Source organism: Carassius auratus, chromosome 32 (genome assembly GCF_003368295.1).
Source record: "Carassius auratus strain Wakin chromosome 32, ASM336829v1, whole genome shotgun sequence".
Taxonomy (NCBI): Eukaryota; Metazoa; Chordata; class Actinopteri; order Cypriniformes; family Cyprinidae; genus Carassius; species Carassius auratus.
The window spans coordinates 30,813,731-30,832,899 of record NC_039274.1 but is presented as its reverse complement, the minus strand read 5'-3'; the positions used below and the strand labels follow the sequence as shown (position 1 = coordinate 30,832,899).

General features: G+C 39.2%; 2 protein-coding genes across 2 annotated transcripts in view; one reads left to right on the top strand and one right to left on the bottom strand.

Moving 5' to 3' along the window:
* Positions 1-640: 640 nt before the first annotated feature.
* Positions 641-5,777, bottom strand: LOC113052104 (cap-specific mRNA (nucleoside-2'-O-)-methyltransferase 2-like). The gene is made up of 2 exons (XM_026216434.1): positions 5,662-5,777; positions 641-4,377 (listed from the first exon to the last, which is right to left on the bottom strand). Exon 2 carries the CDS (start codon positions 4,336-4,338, stop codon positions 2,029-2,031), a length of 2,310 nt encoding a protein of 769 aa, XP_026072219.1. The 5' UTR covers positions 4,339-4,377; positions 5,662-5,777; the 3' UTR covers positions 641-2,028.
* A 3,485-nt stretch (positions 5,778-9,262) lies between these two features.
* The window catches only part of LOC113052098 (protein Shroom4-like), a 42,764-nt gene continuing 32,857 nt past the window's right edge, over positions 9,263-19,169 (top strand). The window contains exon 1 of the mRNA XM_026216418.1: positions 9,263-9,548. Coding sequence (XP_026072203.1) covers positions 9,423-9,548 — 126 coding nt within the window. The 5' untranslated portion in view covers positions 9,263-9,422. The remainder of the gene's footprint in view (positions 9,549-19,169) is intronic.

Below are 19,169 nucleotides of genomic sequence, written 5' to 3'. Positions count from 1 at the left end.
TGTATGGCATCATTTCAGCAAAATATATTATTGTGAATAATTTCATATGCTGTACAGCTAGCAACGTTATGTTTGTACATGTTCATATGTGTGTCACTTCACTTTAGGCAGTGTAGTCTTCTATTACTGAATTTCTATGTGTTCATAGAAACTGTTAAACCGACCGTCCTCAACAGACATACTGTAATGAGGCAGAGAGAAGAACATCCATGGAAATCCCACTCCAACTGTGAATCAGTTATAAACCACTAAATGCCTGCACAGCAGGTGGCTTCATGTGTTTTTGTATTCATCAACTCTACATCAAAATCCTCATGCGGAACATCCTATACGTTAATAAGTGTGCCTAGAGCTTTAACAGCAGTCAAAAACAGCTTAAACAGCTTTAGCCAGTCTCCCGTCCTGGTCTGTTTGTCTGATTTAAAAAGTATTGGGCGTTTTTTTAATTTGGCCAGGCTGAGAAACTAGCACAAACCATCTACAATCTGCTGGGCCATAATGAGAGACCAGTCTAAATCAGTTTTTTTATTTTACAATATTTTGTAGATTAAAAAAAAATGGCTGTGAAAATTGTAAATTACACACAGAAATCAATGACCAAGCAGAATAATTCCAAAGACAGAGAGGTGTAAAAGAGTCCTTAGCTGTGATTTAATTTTTATTGAAAGTTGTTGTGACAAACAAAAAATAATGTTTTGAATCTTCATGAACTGTTGAAAGAGAAGAAAAGAAAAGAAAAGAAAGAAAAAACTTTAAAGATTGTTCATTTCGACCTGCTGTCTTTCACTGTTTGTTTTGTGTGTATTGGTTTAGATGTTAGTTGGATGAAACGGTTGGATGTGGATAGTGTTGGATGTGAATAGCATTGGGAGATTAGTGGAAAGCTGCAGATGAGCTGCAGATGTGAGTACAGAACTCTCACTCTTGCTGTACAGAAATCCATCCATTCAAAAATAATCACAGTTGATAAGAACGGAGTCCCTAACATCCAACAAATGAGAAGACAGCGCAATCCCAGTGTGGCAGTAACTTTAACTGTAGCATTTGTCAGATATGTGCAGAAACATTTACCTTCATAAGACGCAAGACAGTGCCTCTTCACATATGTGTAGACATTTCCATAAACACTTCTGGTCAGAAAAATTGGTGACAGGTTGTTTTCTGTCTTTTGTTGAATCACTCAGTCAGAATCATAACTGCCAACATAAAAAATGTGTGACTCAAGATAACGTATAGCCATTGGCTCAGACTTAACTATTATTTGTCAAAACCACATTTTTATTATTTTTTTGCCTGCAGTGGTGAACACTGAAATAGTCACATTATTTATAAAGGAAAAGCAGCAAACACATACAAAAAAAAAAAACTTTGTAGGCCAGATCAAGTTATTTCTTGATGTTCTACAGGAGAACACTCTATTAGTAAAGGGTATATTTTTTGATCCTGCAGGTAAATTATTTTGTACCTATTTTTACCACTGTATTGCTGTACACTGACTATTCTTTTAATGTATTTATGCAGTTCTTCCAACTTAAAAAATATATCAATCAGTCTCAAGCAGAAAATATGCAACAAATTATAAATGGAAAACTATAAGAAGAAACCATTCATGGGAACAACAACTGAAACCCCTCCATATACACATTAAAGAAAAGGCTTGATAATGAATGAGCCAGGACAGACAAATTGAAGGCAACACATATAATTTCAAACATTAAAAAAAGAAAAAAAGTAATGAAACAAATATTAAAATAAGCATTTTGAAGTGCACATCCTATTATTAATATATTTTTTTAAATCCTTACAGTCATATGCAGCACATTCAAGGTTAAACAAAGATATTCTCCCCAGTAAGAATTTATAAAACAAAGGAATTCTGTGTTCAAATGTTTCCTACATATTCACTGTGGCACTGGCGCAGCTATGGCTGAAATTCAAAACAAAAACAAAACATGATTATACTGAAATGAAGTCTAACTGAAAAGTTCTTCTAGAGAATAAAGGCATATAGGTGTAGCATCATGTGCTCTATTCAACCTGCATGAGCACATGTAGCTGCTGTCGAACTACAGCAGTATTAAAGGAAGACAGGAAGTGAGGTAAATCCCCTCTGAGAAGTTCTTCTAAAGGTACAAACTGCAGAATCTGCTTCCCCGACTCAACTTTTTTCATCTTCTCCAACACATCCCGGAGAACGTCCAGCAGCTGGGGTAGTGCTGATGGTGGAGAGAAACCTGCACACACAAGAGCAGCAGGAGGCCAACCAGACGAACAACAGAAAGTGATGTTACGAAAGCACAGGTGGAGTGTCAAAACCAGGCCGGAGGTGAAGCGTGTTAAGACAGAACTTAAGGGAATCACCAGGGTTGATCCCTGATGCTGTTTCTGCAGAGCAAAAAGCACAGTGTTCAAAAGCTCAAATTGATAGTCTGGTTGTCCATCGTGCAATGTGGACTCCTGTACCCCACGACAGGAGGGTCCTTGCAAAAACTCTGGCTGCAATTTACTGCCTACAAGCGTGCCTTCACACCAAGACTGGCTTCCCAGCACCAAACAAGATGTCACATCAGGGTTGCTGCAAATCTCAGATAAGATGCCTACAGGGGAGTCAATGCTACAGGAGGTGCATACTGGCAAGGCTCTGTGAGAATGGTTGACCGCTTTGACCCTCAGGTTCTCCTCCAGAGCTTCATTCAGGAAGTCTAGCATTTCTTGATCACAGAAGCTGGAGCTGCAGACTTTCGGCAAGGCAGCTCCCTCAAGGGCATACCAGGCTCCTAAATCGCACTCATCCAATGGGCCACTAAGTACAATCTCACATCCCTCTGTCCCTGCACAGTGCCTCTTTATGAACTCCCCATGTTTTCCATGAACAAGGCGCTGCTTCCATCCCTGAAGGTCTATCTCCTTGCGCTGATTGAAAGAGCCCATTTGCTTCCTTTCACAGGGTTTTACCCATCTGGCCATACCGCCACGGCAAATCCAGCTTTTCCGAGGGAGGTAGTGAACAGTGAAACGTCTTGTATAAAACTCTGCAGCGTATTCCCTGAGCTGCTCCAAACGCCTGCGCTGTTCTACGCTCATGCATTCAAAAAGCTTGATGTTCTCCTTGATTGTGTTAACTTGCAATGCATGGAAAAATGTGCATATCTCTTCATGCTGACTTAGAAATGAGTCTGGAATGCAGCGATGGGGAAAGAGCGCCACTGTGGATGCCAAGTCTGGTCCGTAATTACGGATTAACTTTGAGAGCAGTGGCCGAATTTGTTCTTTGGCCTGATAGTCCAAGCACACTATATACAGTTCTGAATTTCCAGACTTGCTGGTGCCTGGCTTGAAGACGTTCACGGAACGGAAGCAGCATGCGAGGAGATACAGCAGACAGACAGATGAGTGTTCAAATAGTGTGAACATCTTCAGGACGAATGAGCCTCCGGATCCTAACAGCAGAAGCGCACAAACGGCTTCGCAGTATTGAAGCGGGGCAACTAATCTCTCCTGTTCCCCTGGGTCCCCCTGACAGTCAAAGCTTCCATCTGCTGTAACCAAATCAACACTGCGCATGTTGCTCACTAATCTCGGCAGCTCCACCAGATGCTTCTGAAGCATTATGTCACCTGTGTTGTCAGATCCAAAGAACCACCAAGGCAGAGTGTGTGCGATGAGTCTGTCATCTGTGATAGTGCAACCACGTCCATTGGCTTCATAGTAAGGATTTAGAGTATTTGCAATCCAGTTCCAGTCGCAGTAGAGGCCACTTGTCTTGAGGAAGTGATTTAGAGCTGATATGAAGGCACCAGGGGCTTCACACAGGTGTATGGAGTTCAACTCACCACTCTTCAATGCATTGTCAGGGAGAAGTTTAAAAGTGCCTAGGATCTCATAGAACTTGGCCCAAGCCTGGGTGCACAGCTCTGCGTTGGTTGTGGAGCGAAGGTGGGCTGTAACACTACCTGCTCGGTTGGTGAAACAAGTATGCTGGTGCCATACTGAGAGGTCTTTATCGCTGAGTTGATTCTTCACTTCATTTAGTGATTGTTTCAGGGCCTGCAAACGTGGGTGACTCACATGAGGATCACAGAGCACCACACTTGGGTCAGGCAACGTCCATTCTCCTCCAGCAGGGGGAACATAACCTCTCACCTTGTTGAAGAGCTGGTGAATCTCCACACGTATTTCCTCGTTACAGGTTTCAAAGGCATCTGATTTTTGTGGTGCCGTTCTTTTTCTCACTCCCCGGCCCCGGTTCATCTCCACACGTATTTCCTTGTTACAGGTTTCAAAGGCATCTGAATTTTCCGGTACCGTTCTTTTTCTCACTCCCCGGCCCCGGTTCATCCTTTGAAACTATGTTCGGTGACATGAATTACTCAAAAACTGTAAAAGACAAGGGCAATCAATAAAAATTTTCATGAGCATTATAAATTGGCAGAATATGAAGATTTTAAAGAGATAGGTCACCTAAAAATTTTAGTCCTTTCATCATTTACTCACTCTCAAAAGAAGAATGGTAACAGTTTTGGTTACCTTTGACTTCCATTCAAAGTGTGTAAATGATTACAGATTTTTTGATTATTTTGGGTTAACTACCCCTTTAATTTTAATAGTAGTAAACATTAAAAAAATTCTAGTGAGTTCCCGATAACAATCATAAGCCATATTTGCTTTAACATGTCAGTGAGGCTCAGTAAGTTTCACAAATGCTATTCTGCATGCATGCTCACATTATTTTTTCATAAAGTGCACGTCAATATAAAACCCACAGTCAAAGGGTCAAACTGAATATTATATCTCTGATATGAGAATTACTTGGGATGCACTGAATAATTAAGCTTTTATATACCACAATATATCTAATAATGTTTTATGAGAGTTTATGTGATTTTGGGTTACAATTTACGTGGAAATGAAAAGCTTAGCTCATATACCTGTTCAACATTTCTAAACCGTGTAAGTTAACCTTTTTAAACACGTTTGCCTTCACTGTTTAATCTTTAATGGTCCTGCAGTGTTACAAGTGTATTAACATTAAATAGACTTACAGACAGTCTCTAAAATAATATGAGTCACGAAAGATGCATGACAACAATTACAAATAGCGGTTTAAAATAGTTTTAGCGTTTAGTCTTGTCACACCGCTATGATTTCAGCTAACGGACATTCAGTTAACGTAACTCGGGGAAGTTGACAACGTCTCCTTTTATTTGCAGTGATACAGTTCCCTGCGTTTAGAGAAGCTTAAGATTTGCTCTATGTTTTTATAGACCAACGCATGACACTTAATGCTTGTTCTTGTCATGGATTATATCTCCCTATCTGGCTAGCTAGCAAACATGCTAACGTGGCTGCATAACATTACAGTAGAAATGCAAATAAAAGCTTCGTTCAAAAATCGATTTATGATTCTAATTATGCTATTGCATAAACCGCTATATTCTTTTCACATTCTCGCCGAATATCCGACAGAGCTAACAGCTGAACACTAGCATTGCTATGGGAGTGTTATGGCTAACGTTAGTTTGGGGAAAATAAGAAGTCTCGAATACAGCATGATAGATTGAAATGAATCACTAATAAAACGATAGCATTATGTAGTATTATTTGAGTTTACTATCGCTTCGTTGTCAAGATACTAACATAATGAGATATGCTTGTGCTTACCAAGCCCAGCTAGTTTTCTTGTTTCGTCGTGCGCATAGGTCGTGCGTGGCTCTTGTGAAACTTGATTGTGACCGGACACGAGGAGGGGGAGTGACTTTGAGCAAAAGACACTTTAGTAGGCTACTTCAGTTAATGTGAATGCTACATTGAGATGTTGAAATTAAACTAAAACTTTTTCAAGAGTCTTTTTTTCGGACATGTTCCTTCTACATTCTTGCCCCCCTCTCGTTCTCCTTCTGTACAACGACCACCGATCTACAATAGAGAATATAGAGCAGTGACAGTTAGAAATTACATTGACTGATGATGAATTCATAGGCTTCTAATTCAGACTGGATTTGCTCTCTAATCACATTTATTTAATTTTTTATTCTGTGTTCTGTGTATTATGTGAGTAGAATTATTTGATAATATTGTATATCTGTTAGCTATTAGGATGTTGTTGGTTGTCATGACTATATATTCTAGACATACTTATTTAATTTGTCCCATCTTTACATATTGTAATCATTTCAGTATAATCATCATATCCATATACAACATGCTTCAGTGCTAGTGTAATTCTTTTCAAAGACACGAAGGGGATGGTTCACCCGAAAATTAAACTGCCACCATTTACCTACACTCACCTGTATGATTTTTTTTTTCTTCTGTTGATCACAAAAGAAGGTAATGTGAAGAATGAGGGTAAACAAACTGTTTGTGGTCCCCATTGACTTCCATAGTATTTTTTACATACTGTTAAAGTCATTGGCAGGGGCGCTGCACAAGATCCCGGGCCATAGACAGTCCTAATGGGACCCCTCCTCTTGAAAATATATATTCCAAACTTTTCAAGGGCCTTCCCTTCCTTTGGGGCCCTGGTAATCAGTACTGGTTTTACCCCCAGTCATTGGGGACCAATATTTTGAAACTTCTTCCACAACATTTAAAAAATTCTAACTGACCTTAAACTTTTTAAATATGTGTATATATGTGATATATATGTTTGTATAAACTAAAGTAATAAGCACATGGGTGCTTTATGAGTACAAATTGCTACTGTTTAAATAGTGTGAGTATCTGTGTGATTTATGCTATACTGAACCTCTTAAACAAACCCCTCACATCTAAAACAGGCTGCACTATTTGTTAAGCAAGATACACTGTACATTTCTTTGATATATGAAATAGCATGTTGTACAACAAATTGAGTTTTAACAAACAAAATGTATTGAATTCAAACCATGTTACCCATATAAAATGGGATGGGGGTTTTCCCAGCAAGTGATAGGAATGTGTGTGAGCAGAGATAAGCGCGAAGCAGAGAAATTTCCCCTGGCTCAGCATATTAGAAGAATGCAGCCATATAACTGCACAGTAATCTGTCAGGGTTAGATCTCTGATCATTATGGAGATGACAAGCTGCTCGCATGAATGGAGCGGTTTATTGCCATGGTGACAGGCAGATTTTGACCCCATTGCTCTTAAACAGTAAATGCCTAAGAAACAGAAAAAAGGGTCATAGGAGAAAATCTGACTTCTGTTTAAGGTGACAGTGGGAAAGTGAATGAAAAGAAAGGGCGACAAAATCCAGAGGATGCACCAAAACACTCTTTATAGAAATGAAGATGGATAGAAATTGATCTTACACAAACTAATTCTGAGACATCAGTGTCAAAATGAGCAGCATTTAGATGACCGGAATACAACTGAGCTGATGTGTGGGTGCTGTCATGCATAAACGTACATGTGTGCTCAAGTGTATTAAAAGGGCGCTTGTGTTTGCATGTGCATTCAGCTGGCTCTTATGGCTGTGCTTTTATGTGTATGAGAGATGTATTAAAGTTATGTTGAAATAAGTTGATTAGAATGCAGAATGCTAAGAAACTGTTAAAAGTTAAGAAGGTTAATGAGAGAGCATGTTATGCTTTCTTAATTGTAATGTCTTATTGCTATAATTGGAAAGTTGCTGGCTTCATCCGCACAAAGAAAGTGAACCAAGAGCTATCACCACTGTGCCTCTGACTGAGAAAGACATTTAACCCAAGGTTGCTCCAGGGGGGATTTTCCATGTAATAAATATACTGAAAGTCACTCTAGATTAAAGTGCCTGGTAAATGACTGCTTACGTAGGGTCTATAACTCATTCACTTTAACACGGTTAGTCTCTGAGACACTGTTAATCTGATGATCGGTGTTCTGTTCTTGTAAGTGTTCAGACTGATACCCTGTTCTGTACCACTAAATGATAATGGAGAGCACATTGAGAAAGGTATTTGCTGTAAACTGCAGCACAGGCCTAAGTCAGAAAGGTGGCTCAATGTCAGCCTGTAGGGTCAACTGACTTGAAATGTTAATTTCACTATTTTGTTTTTAATTAGTAGCATATTTATAGTATCATGTTTTTGTGTTTTCCACTTCTTTTAAAACCAGACCAATCAGATTTTTTTTACATTTTGAATATATATATATATTATATGTGTGTGTGTGTGTGTGTGTATTCCTTAATTTTCCATGCATTCATTTTAAATAGAAAGCATTTAGAATGTTCTGTATTGTACATCACAATAGCTGCATATATTTTAGGTTATTAGAATTTTTATGATTCTTCAGTTACACTCTTTAAATAACTGGCTTATCAAGTGTAGTTATTAGCGTAGTATATAGTGCTACTATATACTCTCTCCATACTCGTGTGTTTGACAGATAATTGATTTAGACACGCTTTTGCAGTTTTTGATCATTTGGTTTCCAGCTTAATAGCTGAATGCAGATGTCCTTACAACATGACAAATTGGACATCGCTGAACTTCTGTTAATCACATAGCTGAATGGATAAGGAAATAGCTGCTCATCAGTGTGGAAATGATTAATAAAGAAAGAAGTGCTCATTCTGAAGCTATATATATGCAGGCTGCAGGCTGAGCTTTCATTCAATGGTTAAAATACAGCATGACACATCACAGCATGTCACACTTCTGCAAACACATGAAACAACAGCTCCCCCAAGTGGACTTTTTTTAAAACTCTTAAGTCTACTGCTAAAGAAAAAAAAAGGCTTTTTGGTCATTAAAAAAAAACAACAACTTTAAATACAATGCCATTTTATTAATTGTTTCCCTGTAATCTTACATGTATTTGCTGCTTTAGTTTTTTGTTTTCCCCGCCTCACCAGTTAAAGAGAAAACATCTCTTCTTTGTTTAATAACTCATTTAAAACAAGTGATAATTTCAGATGTTAGGAGTTTAAATACTTAAGTCTTCACATAAAGGGAGAGCATTTAAGTTATTTAATAATTGAATTGTCTTTTGAGCTTATTGATTGTTGTCTCTGTAAAAATCTCACGATTGAGTAACATTTCAGTTCGATCACGCTTTACTTGAAACCCCATTTAAAGGTTCCTGTCCAGCTTTATGTAAATGTTCGGTGTTGTAGTGTGAAAGTTAAGACCCAAGAGTAGATAACTGCCAACTTTCCGAGAAGGACTTTCGTGAGTTTTCCCAGACAGTCGCACAATGGACAATGCAGCGGTATATACAAATCCTGCCTCTGCTACAATTTCATTGGTCAGTTAGAACGACGCGCTGTTATAATTGGCCGTTCCATCTGTCACTCAAATCTACTTTTCATTCTCAAGCACTTCCTCCGCAAACAGTCCACGGAAAGCCCATCACTGGCCGCCCACAGCCTGTCCCCTCAAGCCTGGAGTCTGCGGTTGTCGTGATGCGGTTGGGTCGTGATTGCATGGCGATCGGACGGAGCTGAAAGCACAGAAGTCATGATGGAGACCGTTGAGCAGCTGGTGTCTTTCCAGCACGTCCATGTGCAACTGAACGGAGGCGCTCCGTGGGGATTCACTCTGAAAGGAGGACTGGAGCACGGCGAGCCACTCATCATAACTAAAGTAAGACCGGAGTTTACAAAGAGTTAAAGAAAACTCCTGCTATAGGCTTTTGTGTGTCTGATTGATTATATCCAAACAACTTGATTACATTGTGCTGAAAGTTTAGGCTCACTGTTTATGCTTGGATTAATTGTAACGGTGTATTGATGGAAGTTTGGGAACTTTGTAAAAAACCTAGTGGTAAGGAAATGAACATGGATATAAACAACAGCAGCCTTAAAACTCTTGTTAATTTAGCATTTTTAATAGATGACAGATAATGAAACTCATGAGATCTGTGAATCATTGACTTTCAAAAACCCAAAGAAAGGAATGAAAAAGCAGTGTATTCGTAAAAGCCATATTTTTTACTGGACATAGCTCAAGTGAACTGGGCTAATGCACAAATTATTCATTATCCAAGAGCAATAAATTGGCCAGACTGATTAATCTGCCAAACAGATGGCTTTATGTTGACTGGGCCTGGTCCTAACATCATATTCAGAATCTAATGACAGCTATCTCAAAAAAAGTATATTTTCAAATATTTTACAGTAATTGTTTTTAAAGCATACATTTATACATTTTGTGATTGCTTTCATTTGCATTGCTTTGTCATTAAATTAATTATTAAATTGCATTTACTGCCCATCTTGCTTTCTAGAAATTGCATCTGCATTCAAAAGCTGAGTGCATATTGCTTTTATTTGTAGGTTGGCATTGATTTATAACGCTAAAACTGCAGCTGCTTTTTGGTTAGAAAAAGGAAGTAAAACTATGACAAATCAGGCTGTAACAATAATGTTAAAAAATATATACGTATATCCTGAATGCACTGTAAGTCGCTGTGGAGAAAAGCGTCTGCTAAATGCATAAATGTAATGATCAGTTTTAGAGATGTCTCCTCTGCGCACACCATGTGGACTGTTGCTTGCTGCTTTGTGTCATCAGCTCATTAACTTCATCTTTAGCGTGTAATAAAACCAACCAAATGTTTTTTTTTTTCAGAATAATTAGTTATAATAAAAATGCACTCTTCATTGCATCATGAGGCAAACAAACTGAAAAGGCAATTTTCTTTTTTTATTTATTGATTAATTTAACTCACCTATGACTAACAACCATGTCTTCCAACTAGAAAAAAAGTAGCGTTTTATTGTTTCCTCACAGGGAGGTAAGCGAATCATGTTTTACCCCCCCCCCCCATTTCCTCTCCATTGGTATTTGAGCGCAAAGTGTTGATTTATTTTTCTTAATTGAAGATGTTTTGGGGGGACAAGACTCCCAGAGATCACATTCCCAGACTCTGCCCCCTCAGTCAGCGGGGAGGAGGCAGTGGGGGTCATGAGGGGGAGGCTGGTATTTTTTTTGTCTGACAGAGGGAAGAAATTAATTTGATTTTGTGCTTTTCAGCCTTCAGTGTCTTAGAAGGAGTTTACAGTTGTTTATTCTGGTGCTCAAAACATCTTGATAACTTGTAATGTGTTTTGAGTCCAGTTTGGCTGTGTAGTTGGTGTAAAATGTATTTTCTTAGCTCTGCTGTGTTTGATTTAATGTGCTTTAACGTTTGGCACTAAGTAGTGATATTGTCCATCACTTCCAGGCTTTTGACATTAACATTTTATCATTGTTTCTCAATTAATCGCCAGCAGGATCAAAATACATTCAAGATGAAGACTGCCTAAATGTTTCTGAGTAGGGTGACCATATGAGCCATTTTCCCAGGACGCATCCTTGCAAGGATTTTTAATTGCCTAAAATATCCAGATTTTGGCAGTTTGTGCTGTGCAGATCGATAATTGTATGACATTCATAAGAGCTACAGAGAGCAGAGCAGACGGCTCCTTATGCATTAAAATCACAGCGCTTCAAGTTGAATGAACGAACAAACACCTAACATGTAGGTGTATTTGCATTGCTTTGATCGTTCTCTGTAGATCACACCTTCTCACATGCCACGATTGGTTGATTATGGACCATACCTGCATGTTATTGGTCAAACTACTTTGGATGTTTTAGGCAGTATAGAAAACCTGGCAAGGCAAACGCGTCCTGGGAAAATGGCTCATATGGTCACCCTATTTCTGAGAAAGTCAATTGTTGAAAGACATATTTATGAATTACCAATATGTTTCAGATGTAGCTGTGTTGTGTTTTTTGTTATATTGAGTAATGTGAATTTAAGTGAAGCACGAGAAGAGTAAGTTTTTGTAGCTGGCTGGTTAGTACTCCGTAAGTGTCAACCCTTGGTTTTGTGACCAATCTAATAACATCATATTCACTGGCTGGACTTGTTAACCGCTTAACCTGAAACGCATATGCATCTGCGTCTACCTGCTTCACTCGCTTGTGAGGACTTTATTTAGATGTCATCATAAATATGATATACAGAGGCTCCCTCGGCGTTGGATTTCATAGTTTATCTGTGTTTGCACGAGAGCCTTCTGGGGCACATGGCTCCATTCGCTGCCACTCACACTGATAGTTTTTCCATCTGATTTAGAGGCAAAGCACAAACTGCATGTTTGCGTATTCTGCTCTCTTTTTTCCTCATGGAATCTCTTGCCCTCTGATCCTGTCTTCCATCTTTGCACCCTCAGGACATTATTTTGAATCCCCCAGTGGTTTCGGCAGACATTTATCTCAAACAGCAAACATAAGGACCTGGTGCTCAAGGTCAGACACAATACTAACCCCAGGTGTGCAACATGTGCTCAAATTAAAATCCCATGATGACTCATTGTGACCCCAGCAGCAAGAAGATACAATGGTATCAAGATTTATCAATAAACAAACAGCGGCATCTCTTGATGTTAAAGTTTGAAAGTTGGCATTTAAATGGACTCAGATGGAACTAAAATGAACAGAGTTGGTCTCACATACCATTGTAACTTAATTTTGAGTTGAAAATTTTTAGGGGTTTCAAAGCAACTTGTCCAATGCATGACAAAACATTGCCAGACCTGTGATCTTCAAAATTGTGGTGAAAAATGCATGTAAACCATTTGTTTACAAAGAATGCTTGGTTATTTTCAACAGTTGTGCCTGTGCACCCCCCCCCCCCCCACAAAAAAAAAATCCTCAAAGGCTTTTACATTGAAATTGGCATTGATTGAACATGAAGAACAGGCTGATTTATGTATAAAAACCTCATTGTTCCCCCCTCACTTTGTTAATCATCCCTCCCTCACATTCCCTCTCTATTTTGTTCTCATGTTAAAGTGGAGATGGAAACATTGTGTATTTCCTTGGGTTTCTCTTTTTCTGCAATGAAGTTTATGTAGACCACATGGCACTCCAGTCATCCCTCTCTTCCCACTCCTAATCAGTCAGTGGAACTTATTCTTAGGCGCTGGAGTTTTGAGGGGAAAGAAAGAAGATTTTGAACTGAGAGATGGAAATGTTTTACTGGGGCAAAATGTCAATGTTTTAAGTTGGCTGACAGTTTAAACTCACAGTTTAAGGAATTAAGGAATTAACCACTCATCCCATGAAACACTGTGGGGGGTGAAATCAAATGTGAAACAAAATAAATAATTGTAAAATAAAAATTGACCAAGTATAAAATAAAATCATTTTAAATGTTTTTGCAAAAAGTAATTTGTGAAATTTTCCTGGATGTATAAAAAAAAAAAATATTAAACTTATTGTTGTGCGACCTCAAAGGTCATTCATTGTAGGACTATGTAGAAATGTTTATACAGTTATTGCAAAAAATCCATTGCTCTATGGCGAAAATGAATGGAATACTTCCAGAACTAGGTCTGCATGGTGCTCTCTCTCTTTTTGAAGCCATTTTTCCACTTCTATTTCCATTTATATCATCCTTTTGTTTAAAATGGGATTACTTCCCCAAACAGCAGCATACTTCTGCTTCTGGATAGCTTCCCAAAGTTAAATCATATCAGTTTTGGACTGCTGTGTGGAGCTCATCAGTCCTAAGAGGTAAAGCTTCCTTTTTCCTCTGTTATTGCAATTGGATTTAATAGAGTAAATAAATTGCTTCTTCGGTTATTTGATAAAAGGCTGTTTGTTTTGAACTATGTGTTGATTGTGGTGAGGTCCACAGCTGGTTATGGGTGTGGGAAGGATCTGATATGTGACAGGAATGTGAGCTTGGCTCCCGTTGCCTTTGCTTTGGGCAGCGAGGCTTTGATGGTGGGAGAGATATTGGGGTCTTATTGCCTGAGCCCCTCCACCACAAACACTCAGCAGTGTTTCCACATGGTTTCTTAACAGAGCTAGGAGTGACAGGACTTCTAATCGGTGAGGCATGTGTGTTAGTTGTGTGTTTGTTCTTTGAGTGAATGGTTAAACGGAATAGAATAGGTTGTAGTGAAGTAGGGAGATATGAGGTTATAATGATGTCTAATTAAGATATGATAATACTGGAATTATATAATAACGGCAACATTCTTTACTTTTTAGAATTTTGGTTGAATACAAATAATTGAGTATGTTTAAATGTATTAAAATGACCTTATTGATAATCATAAGATTTTTGAGATTGGACTGTGCAGAATTCTCACTGATCGCTGATCTGCATGGAGATGGGGGATGATTATGTCTTTGCTAATTTGGTATAATTACAAACCTACCGTCTAACCTCAGTCTGAGGAAATGCAAGTTTGTGGTCCTCAGGATCTTCTGTGAAGACACATGGTAAATTATAATCAGGGAGTCAGTTCAGACTTCATCTGTGTTCTGCAGGAGACCTGACCACATCAAACACTTCCACCAAAAGCTTGTCGGCCAACCTCGTATCCAACATTTGGGCTCAACCAGCCGTCAAAACCACTCCAAAGTCCCTTAGCTCCCAGGGAGGTGAGTCTGGGGGAGGGGGATCCATGTGTGTGGAGGAGGTTAGCTGAGGGGACAAGGTCACTTCACACACTCAAAGGACTTACTCTGGCCCTATTCATAAATCGCAGGAAGCTGAGGGATGACAGGTCTTAATTTAGCCATCATGATGCCCCTCTCATGTCTGCTATGACAGTGATGGATCAATCCAAGTTAACTTCAGTCCAAACTCCAAAAGTTGCTGACTCTCACATCCACCATTGTCTTTTTTGGAAATGAGGCCTGCTATACGCTCAACATTTGCAATTGAAGCCATAACAGAGTGCGATGGGGTGATGTCAGGCATGTCAAACTTTCAGATTTGTGCGTATTCCGATTACAGATCGTACCTCCAGTATTTGCATGCACGCACACATCCATCGCTCCGATAACAACCCAGCTAGCCAAAGTAATTTATTGCCAAGTGCGCTGGGAAGTGGTTTGATGTTCCTTTAATTTGCCTCGTGTTGAACTTTGCTAAAACAAAGACAATATCTGCTCGTCAGGAGGCTTCTTCTTGGCAGCACTTCAAAAATGGCTTCTCACCTCTCGAGGAGAGGGATCTTGTTATGAGAGCGCACACACTGCTGTTTCTGGACATGCATCAAAAGGTGGAAGTTTTCCCAGTGCACGTCTAAAGAATGATTGATCGCTTTGGGATGTTTGTGGAAATGACCACCAGCGGTGATATATGTTGTCCTGCTCGTCTAAAGAATGGGTATTTAAGTGAGTTGAATAATCTGTACTGTGTTAGGAATGTGATCAAGTAACTCGGCAATAAAGGCAGGTGTTTGATCTGAGTGTCATGTATTGTATGTGATTAGTGATGTGTTAATACTGATTTTGGGTGAGTGTTGGGTTTCCAATATAAATGGCAGTTAACGTGGTCTAATTAGGTTTTGATATGTGTGCTCATGTGCCTGGTAATATAATCTCAGAGCTTTCTGTGTTCAGGTAGTTGGCCCTTGTGATTATAGTAGGTTTCTGCTTTGTGTTTGCATAATTTTCTTCAGAAGTTTTGGAATCACTTCCCATAGACATTTAAAACTATAACAGTTTTAAAGGGATCATATAACGTTGCTGAAAAGAACATTATTTTGTGTTTTTGGTGTAATGCAATGTGTTTGTGGTTTAAGGTTCAAAAAACACATTATTTTCCACACACTGAACATTATTGTTTCTTCTCTATGCCCCGACTTTCTGAAACACGTCGATTTTTACAAAGCTCATCGTTCTGAAGAGCGAGGTGTGTGCCGATTGTCCAGCTATCCAGTGCATTGTGATTGGCCGAATACCTCAAGTGTGTGACGGAATTGTTACGCCCCTTACCATACTGTGATGCTGTTTCCCAGAGCACTGAGACAAAACCAATAAAACCCTTTACAAATGAGGTTGCATTTGTTGCATCCAGTGGGGACATAATTACTTAATTGCATATTGAGTCACATAAACATAAAACCATGTCTGCATTTAGGGCTGCTACGATCACGATCGGCCGATCGTTAATGCGCATCTCGTCAGTAAAGCCGGTTCTCTAATCAGCGGTAAATTCCCTATCTATCTGCATTAGTGATCGGTTAAACAACAAACAACAAGCTCTACTCTACACTGCTCAAAACTCACATTTGAATCATCAGTGGCAAATCCTTTACATATGAAAACATACTTGCAGACTGTGAGTCAGAGGCGCCAGACTGTCCTTGCAAAGTTGGAACTGCCCCACTTTAAAGGGGGGGTGAAATGCTATTTCATGCATACTGAGTTTTCTATACTGTTAAAGAGTTGGATTCCCATGAATCCAAAAATACACCTTCAAACGTACAACTTAATTTTTGAAACTTTGTCCATGTTTAGCATGGGAATCCAACTCTTTAACAGTATAAAAAACTCAGTATGCATGAAATAGCATTTCACCCCCCCCTTTAAAGTGGGGCAGTTCCAACTTTGCAAGGACAGTCTGGCGGTCAGTCTGACCGTCTGACAGTCCGGTTTGTCACAAGTTTCGGAAAGTTTTTTTCAAGTATGGGTCTGTGTGACGTTAGATGGAGCGGAATTTCCTTATATGGGTCCTGAGGGCACTTCTGCCGGAAGAGCGCGCGCTCCCGTATAGCACAGCAGAGACATTCACTGATCAGAGCGAGAGCGAAGTGTCACAAAAGAAGTGTGTTTTTGGTTGCAAGGGCAAGCCAACCCTGCACAGATTACCAAAAAAAAAAACATTAAGGGACCAGTGGACGGAGTTTATTTTTACAGAGCATCGACGGAGTTGTGCAAGTGTTTGTGTTTGTTCCCTGCATTTCGAAGATGCTTGTTTTACAAACAAGGCCCAGTTTGACGCTGGAGAGACGCGAGAGAGAGACCGAGAGAGAGCCGTCTTCAAACAACACGAGCGCTGTCTTGCTCTCTCTCCCTCGCGCATATTAATCAATTGACACAATGGTGTCGATGTTTAAATCATTTAAAATGAGAATGTAAGTGTGCTCACCCCATTTTTGTTTGTAAGAAAAAATATCGCAATATATGTCGCAGAAAAATAAAATATCGCAATGTCATTTTTTCCCAATATTGTGCAGCCCTAGTTGGAAACGCAGGCGGTGAGTAAAACTGCTTCAAATATCTCTGTGTTGTTAACTTGGCTATCGGCGCGTAAGCACATCAAGTAAACCTTGTACACCTTTAAAGAAAAAAAAAAGACTACATAAAGTGGAACTTAGTCATTTTCCAAAACCGCTAAGCAAATATATACAGTTTCGATACATACTACATAGAGAAATCCTGCTGTAGTCTTTGCTGCTGCTGCTCTCGTTCAGTTTCAGCCTCGGGATCTGATTCTGGATCATAAATAAACGGCTGAATCTGACTGTTAGCCATGGTTTGTTTTGGGTGATGGTTTTTTTTCCTCACGGTAATGTCACAACTTCCAAACGCTCTCAACGCAAAAGCTTACTCGCGCTCGTGATTCTTTAGCTCCGCCCACACGTCACGCCTCCAGCCGCTCGTGTTTTTCCGAAAAAAATCGGCACAGACTATTTTTCTCTTATAAATATAATAAAACTAAAGACTTTTTGGAGATATGAAGGATGTAGTACTACTCTATAGGTACTCAAGTTTAACAGGATATTAGGTGAAAACGAGCATTTCACCCCCCCTTTTTCCCGGAAAAACACGAGCGCCTAGAGGTGTGACGTGTGGGCGGAGCTAAAGAATCACGAGCGCGAGTAAGCTTTTGTGTTGAGCGAGTCTGGAAGCTGTGACACAGATCCAGAGGCTGAAATTTAACAAGAGCAGCATCAGCAAAGGCTTCTCTATGTGGTATGTACTGAAACTGTATATATTTGCTTAGCGGTTTTGGAAAATGACTAAGTTCCACTTTGTCGTCTTTTTTTTTTTTTTTTTAAGCTGTACATGTGGAAAGTGCAGTTTGATAACAACATCGCATGATGTTTACTTGATGTGCTTACACGCCAATAGCTAAGTTAACAACACAGAGATATTTGAAGCAGTTTTACTCACAGCCTGCGGTTCCAACACACGATCGTGACCCTTTTTCGTTGGGATTGCATTATCCTTAAGAAATAAACGATGTGCAAATCCAGCGTCAACCTGGGCCTTGTTTGTAAAACAAGCATCTTCGAAATGCAGGGGAACAAACACAAACACTTGCACAACTCCGTTGATGCTCTGTAAAAATAAACTCCATCCACTGGTCCCTTAATGCTGTTTCTCTTTTGGTAATCTGTGCAGGGTTGTCTTGCCCTGGCAACCAAAAACACACTCCTTTTGTGACATTTCGCGACGCTCTCGCTCTGATCAGTGAAGTCTGTGCACAGCCTCTCTCTGCTCTGCTATAAGCGAGCGCACGCTCTTCCGGCAGACGCGCCCTTAGGACCCATATAAGGAAATTTGCTCCATCTAACGTCACACAGAGCCATACTCGAAAAAAACTTTCCGAAACTTGTGACAAACCGGAAGGAGTATTTTTGGAACAGAAATACTCCTTCAAACGTACAACTTAATTTTTAAAACTTTGTCCATGTTTAGCATGGAAATCCAACTCTTTAACAGTGTAAAAAACTCAGTATGCATGAAATAGCATTTCACCCCCCCTTTAAAGAAACCGACACCGGCATTGTAGGCTGTCTCCACAACATGGCGCCAGTGGCAACAGCGAGAATAAAATTGACACCTTCTTTCTTTGCGTGAACATTTGGGCAGTGTTATGCAAATCTTCCCACATCATGACGTGAGTTGACTCTTATCTTTTATAAAGAATATCTCTTTGGATTTGAGACTTTAGACTTTGCAATTTTACAGATCTTTCTTATGCACCAAGAGCTAATACTGCAGCTTTATTTAAGTATTCGGTATGTACTATTATAGTGTTTATTAATACTATGAATTAGCTTTTATTTTTAGATTTTGAATTTTAGTATTAGTAATTTTAATATGTGCATGGTAACTTTTTCTTTTTTTATTTAGCCATAATTTGTTTTTATTTTTAAGTTTTAGTCATTTCAGGTTGTTGCCAAGACAGCTGTTAAGTTTTCTTAAGTCCAAGTTCTTTTTGTTCTTTTAGTTTTAGTAATCAATAACAAAAACCTTTTTATGTATATTGAAAGTGAATATGTACTGAGGTGTTGGTGAACTCAAAAAATAGCTCCAAAAAGTCAGCTCATTCTGTTTTTGCTTCAAATTTCTAAATTAACCAGTCTCATTTAAATTAAAAACTACGTATGCTGTATGATCTTTGTTTGGACCATGATTAAAATCCAGTGGTTGCCTCTAAATTTAAATGGAAAGATC

Bases quoted from the DNA above. Each gene is read 5' to 3' on its own strand.
- LOC113052104 (XM_026216434.1), bottom strand. From the start codon at position 4,338: ATGAACCGGGGCCGGGGAGTGAGAAAAAGAACGGTACCGGAAAATTCA.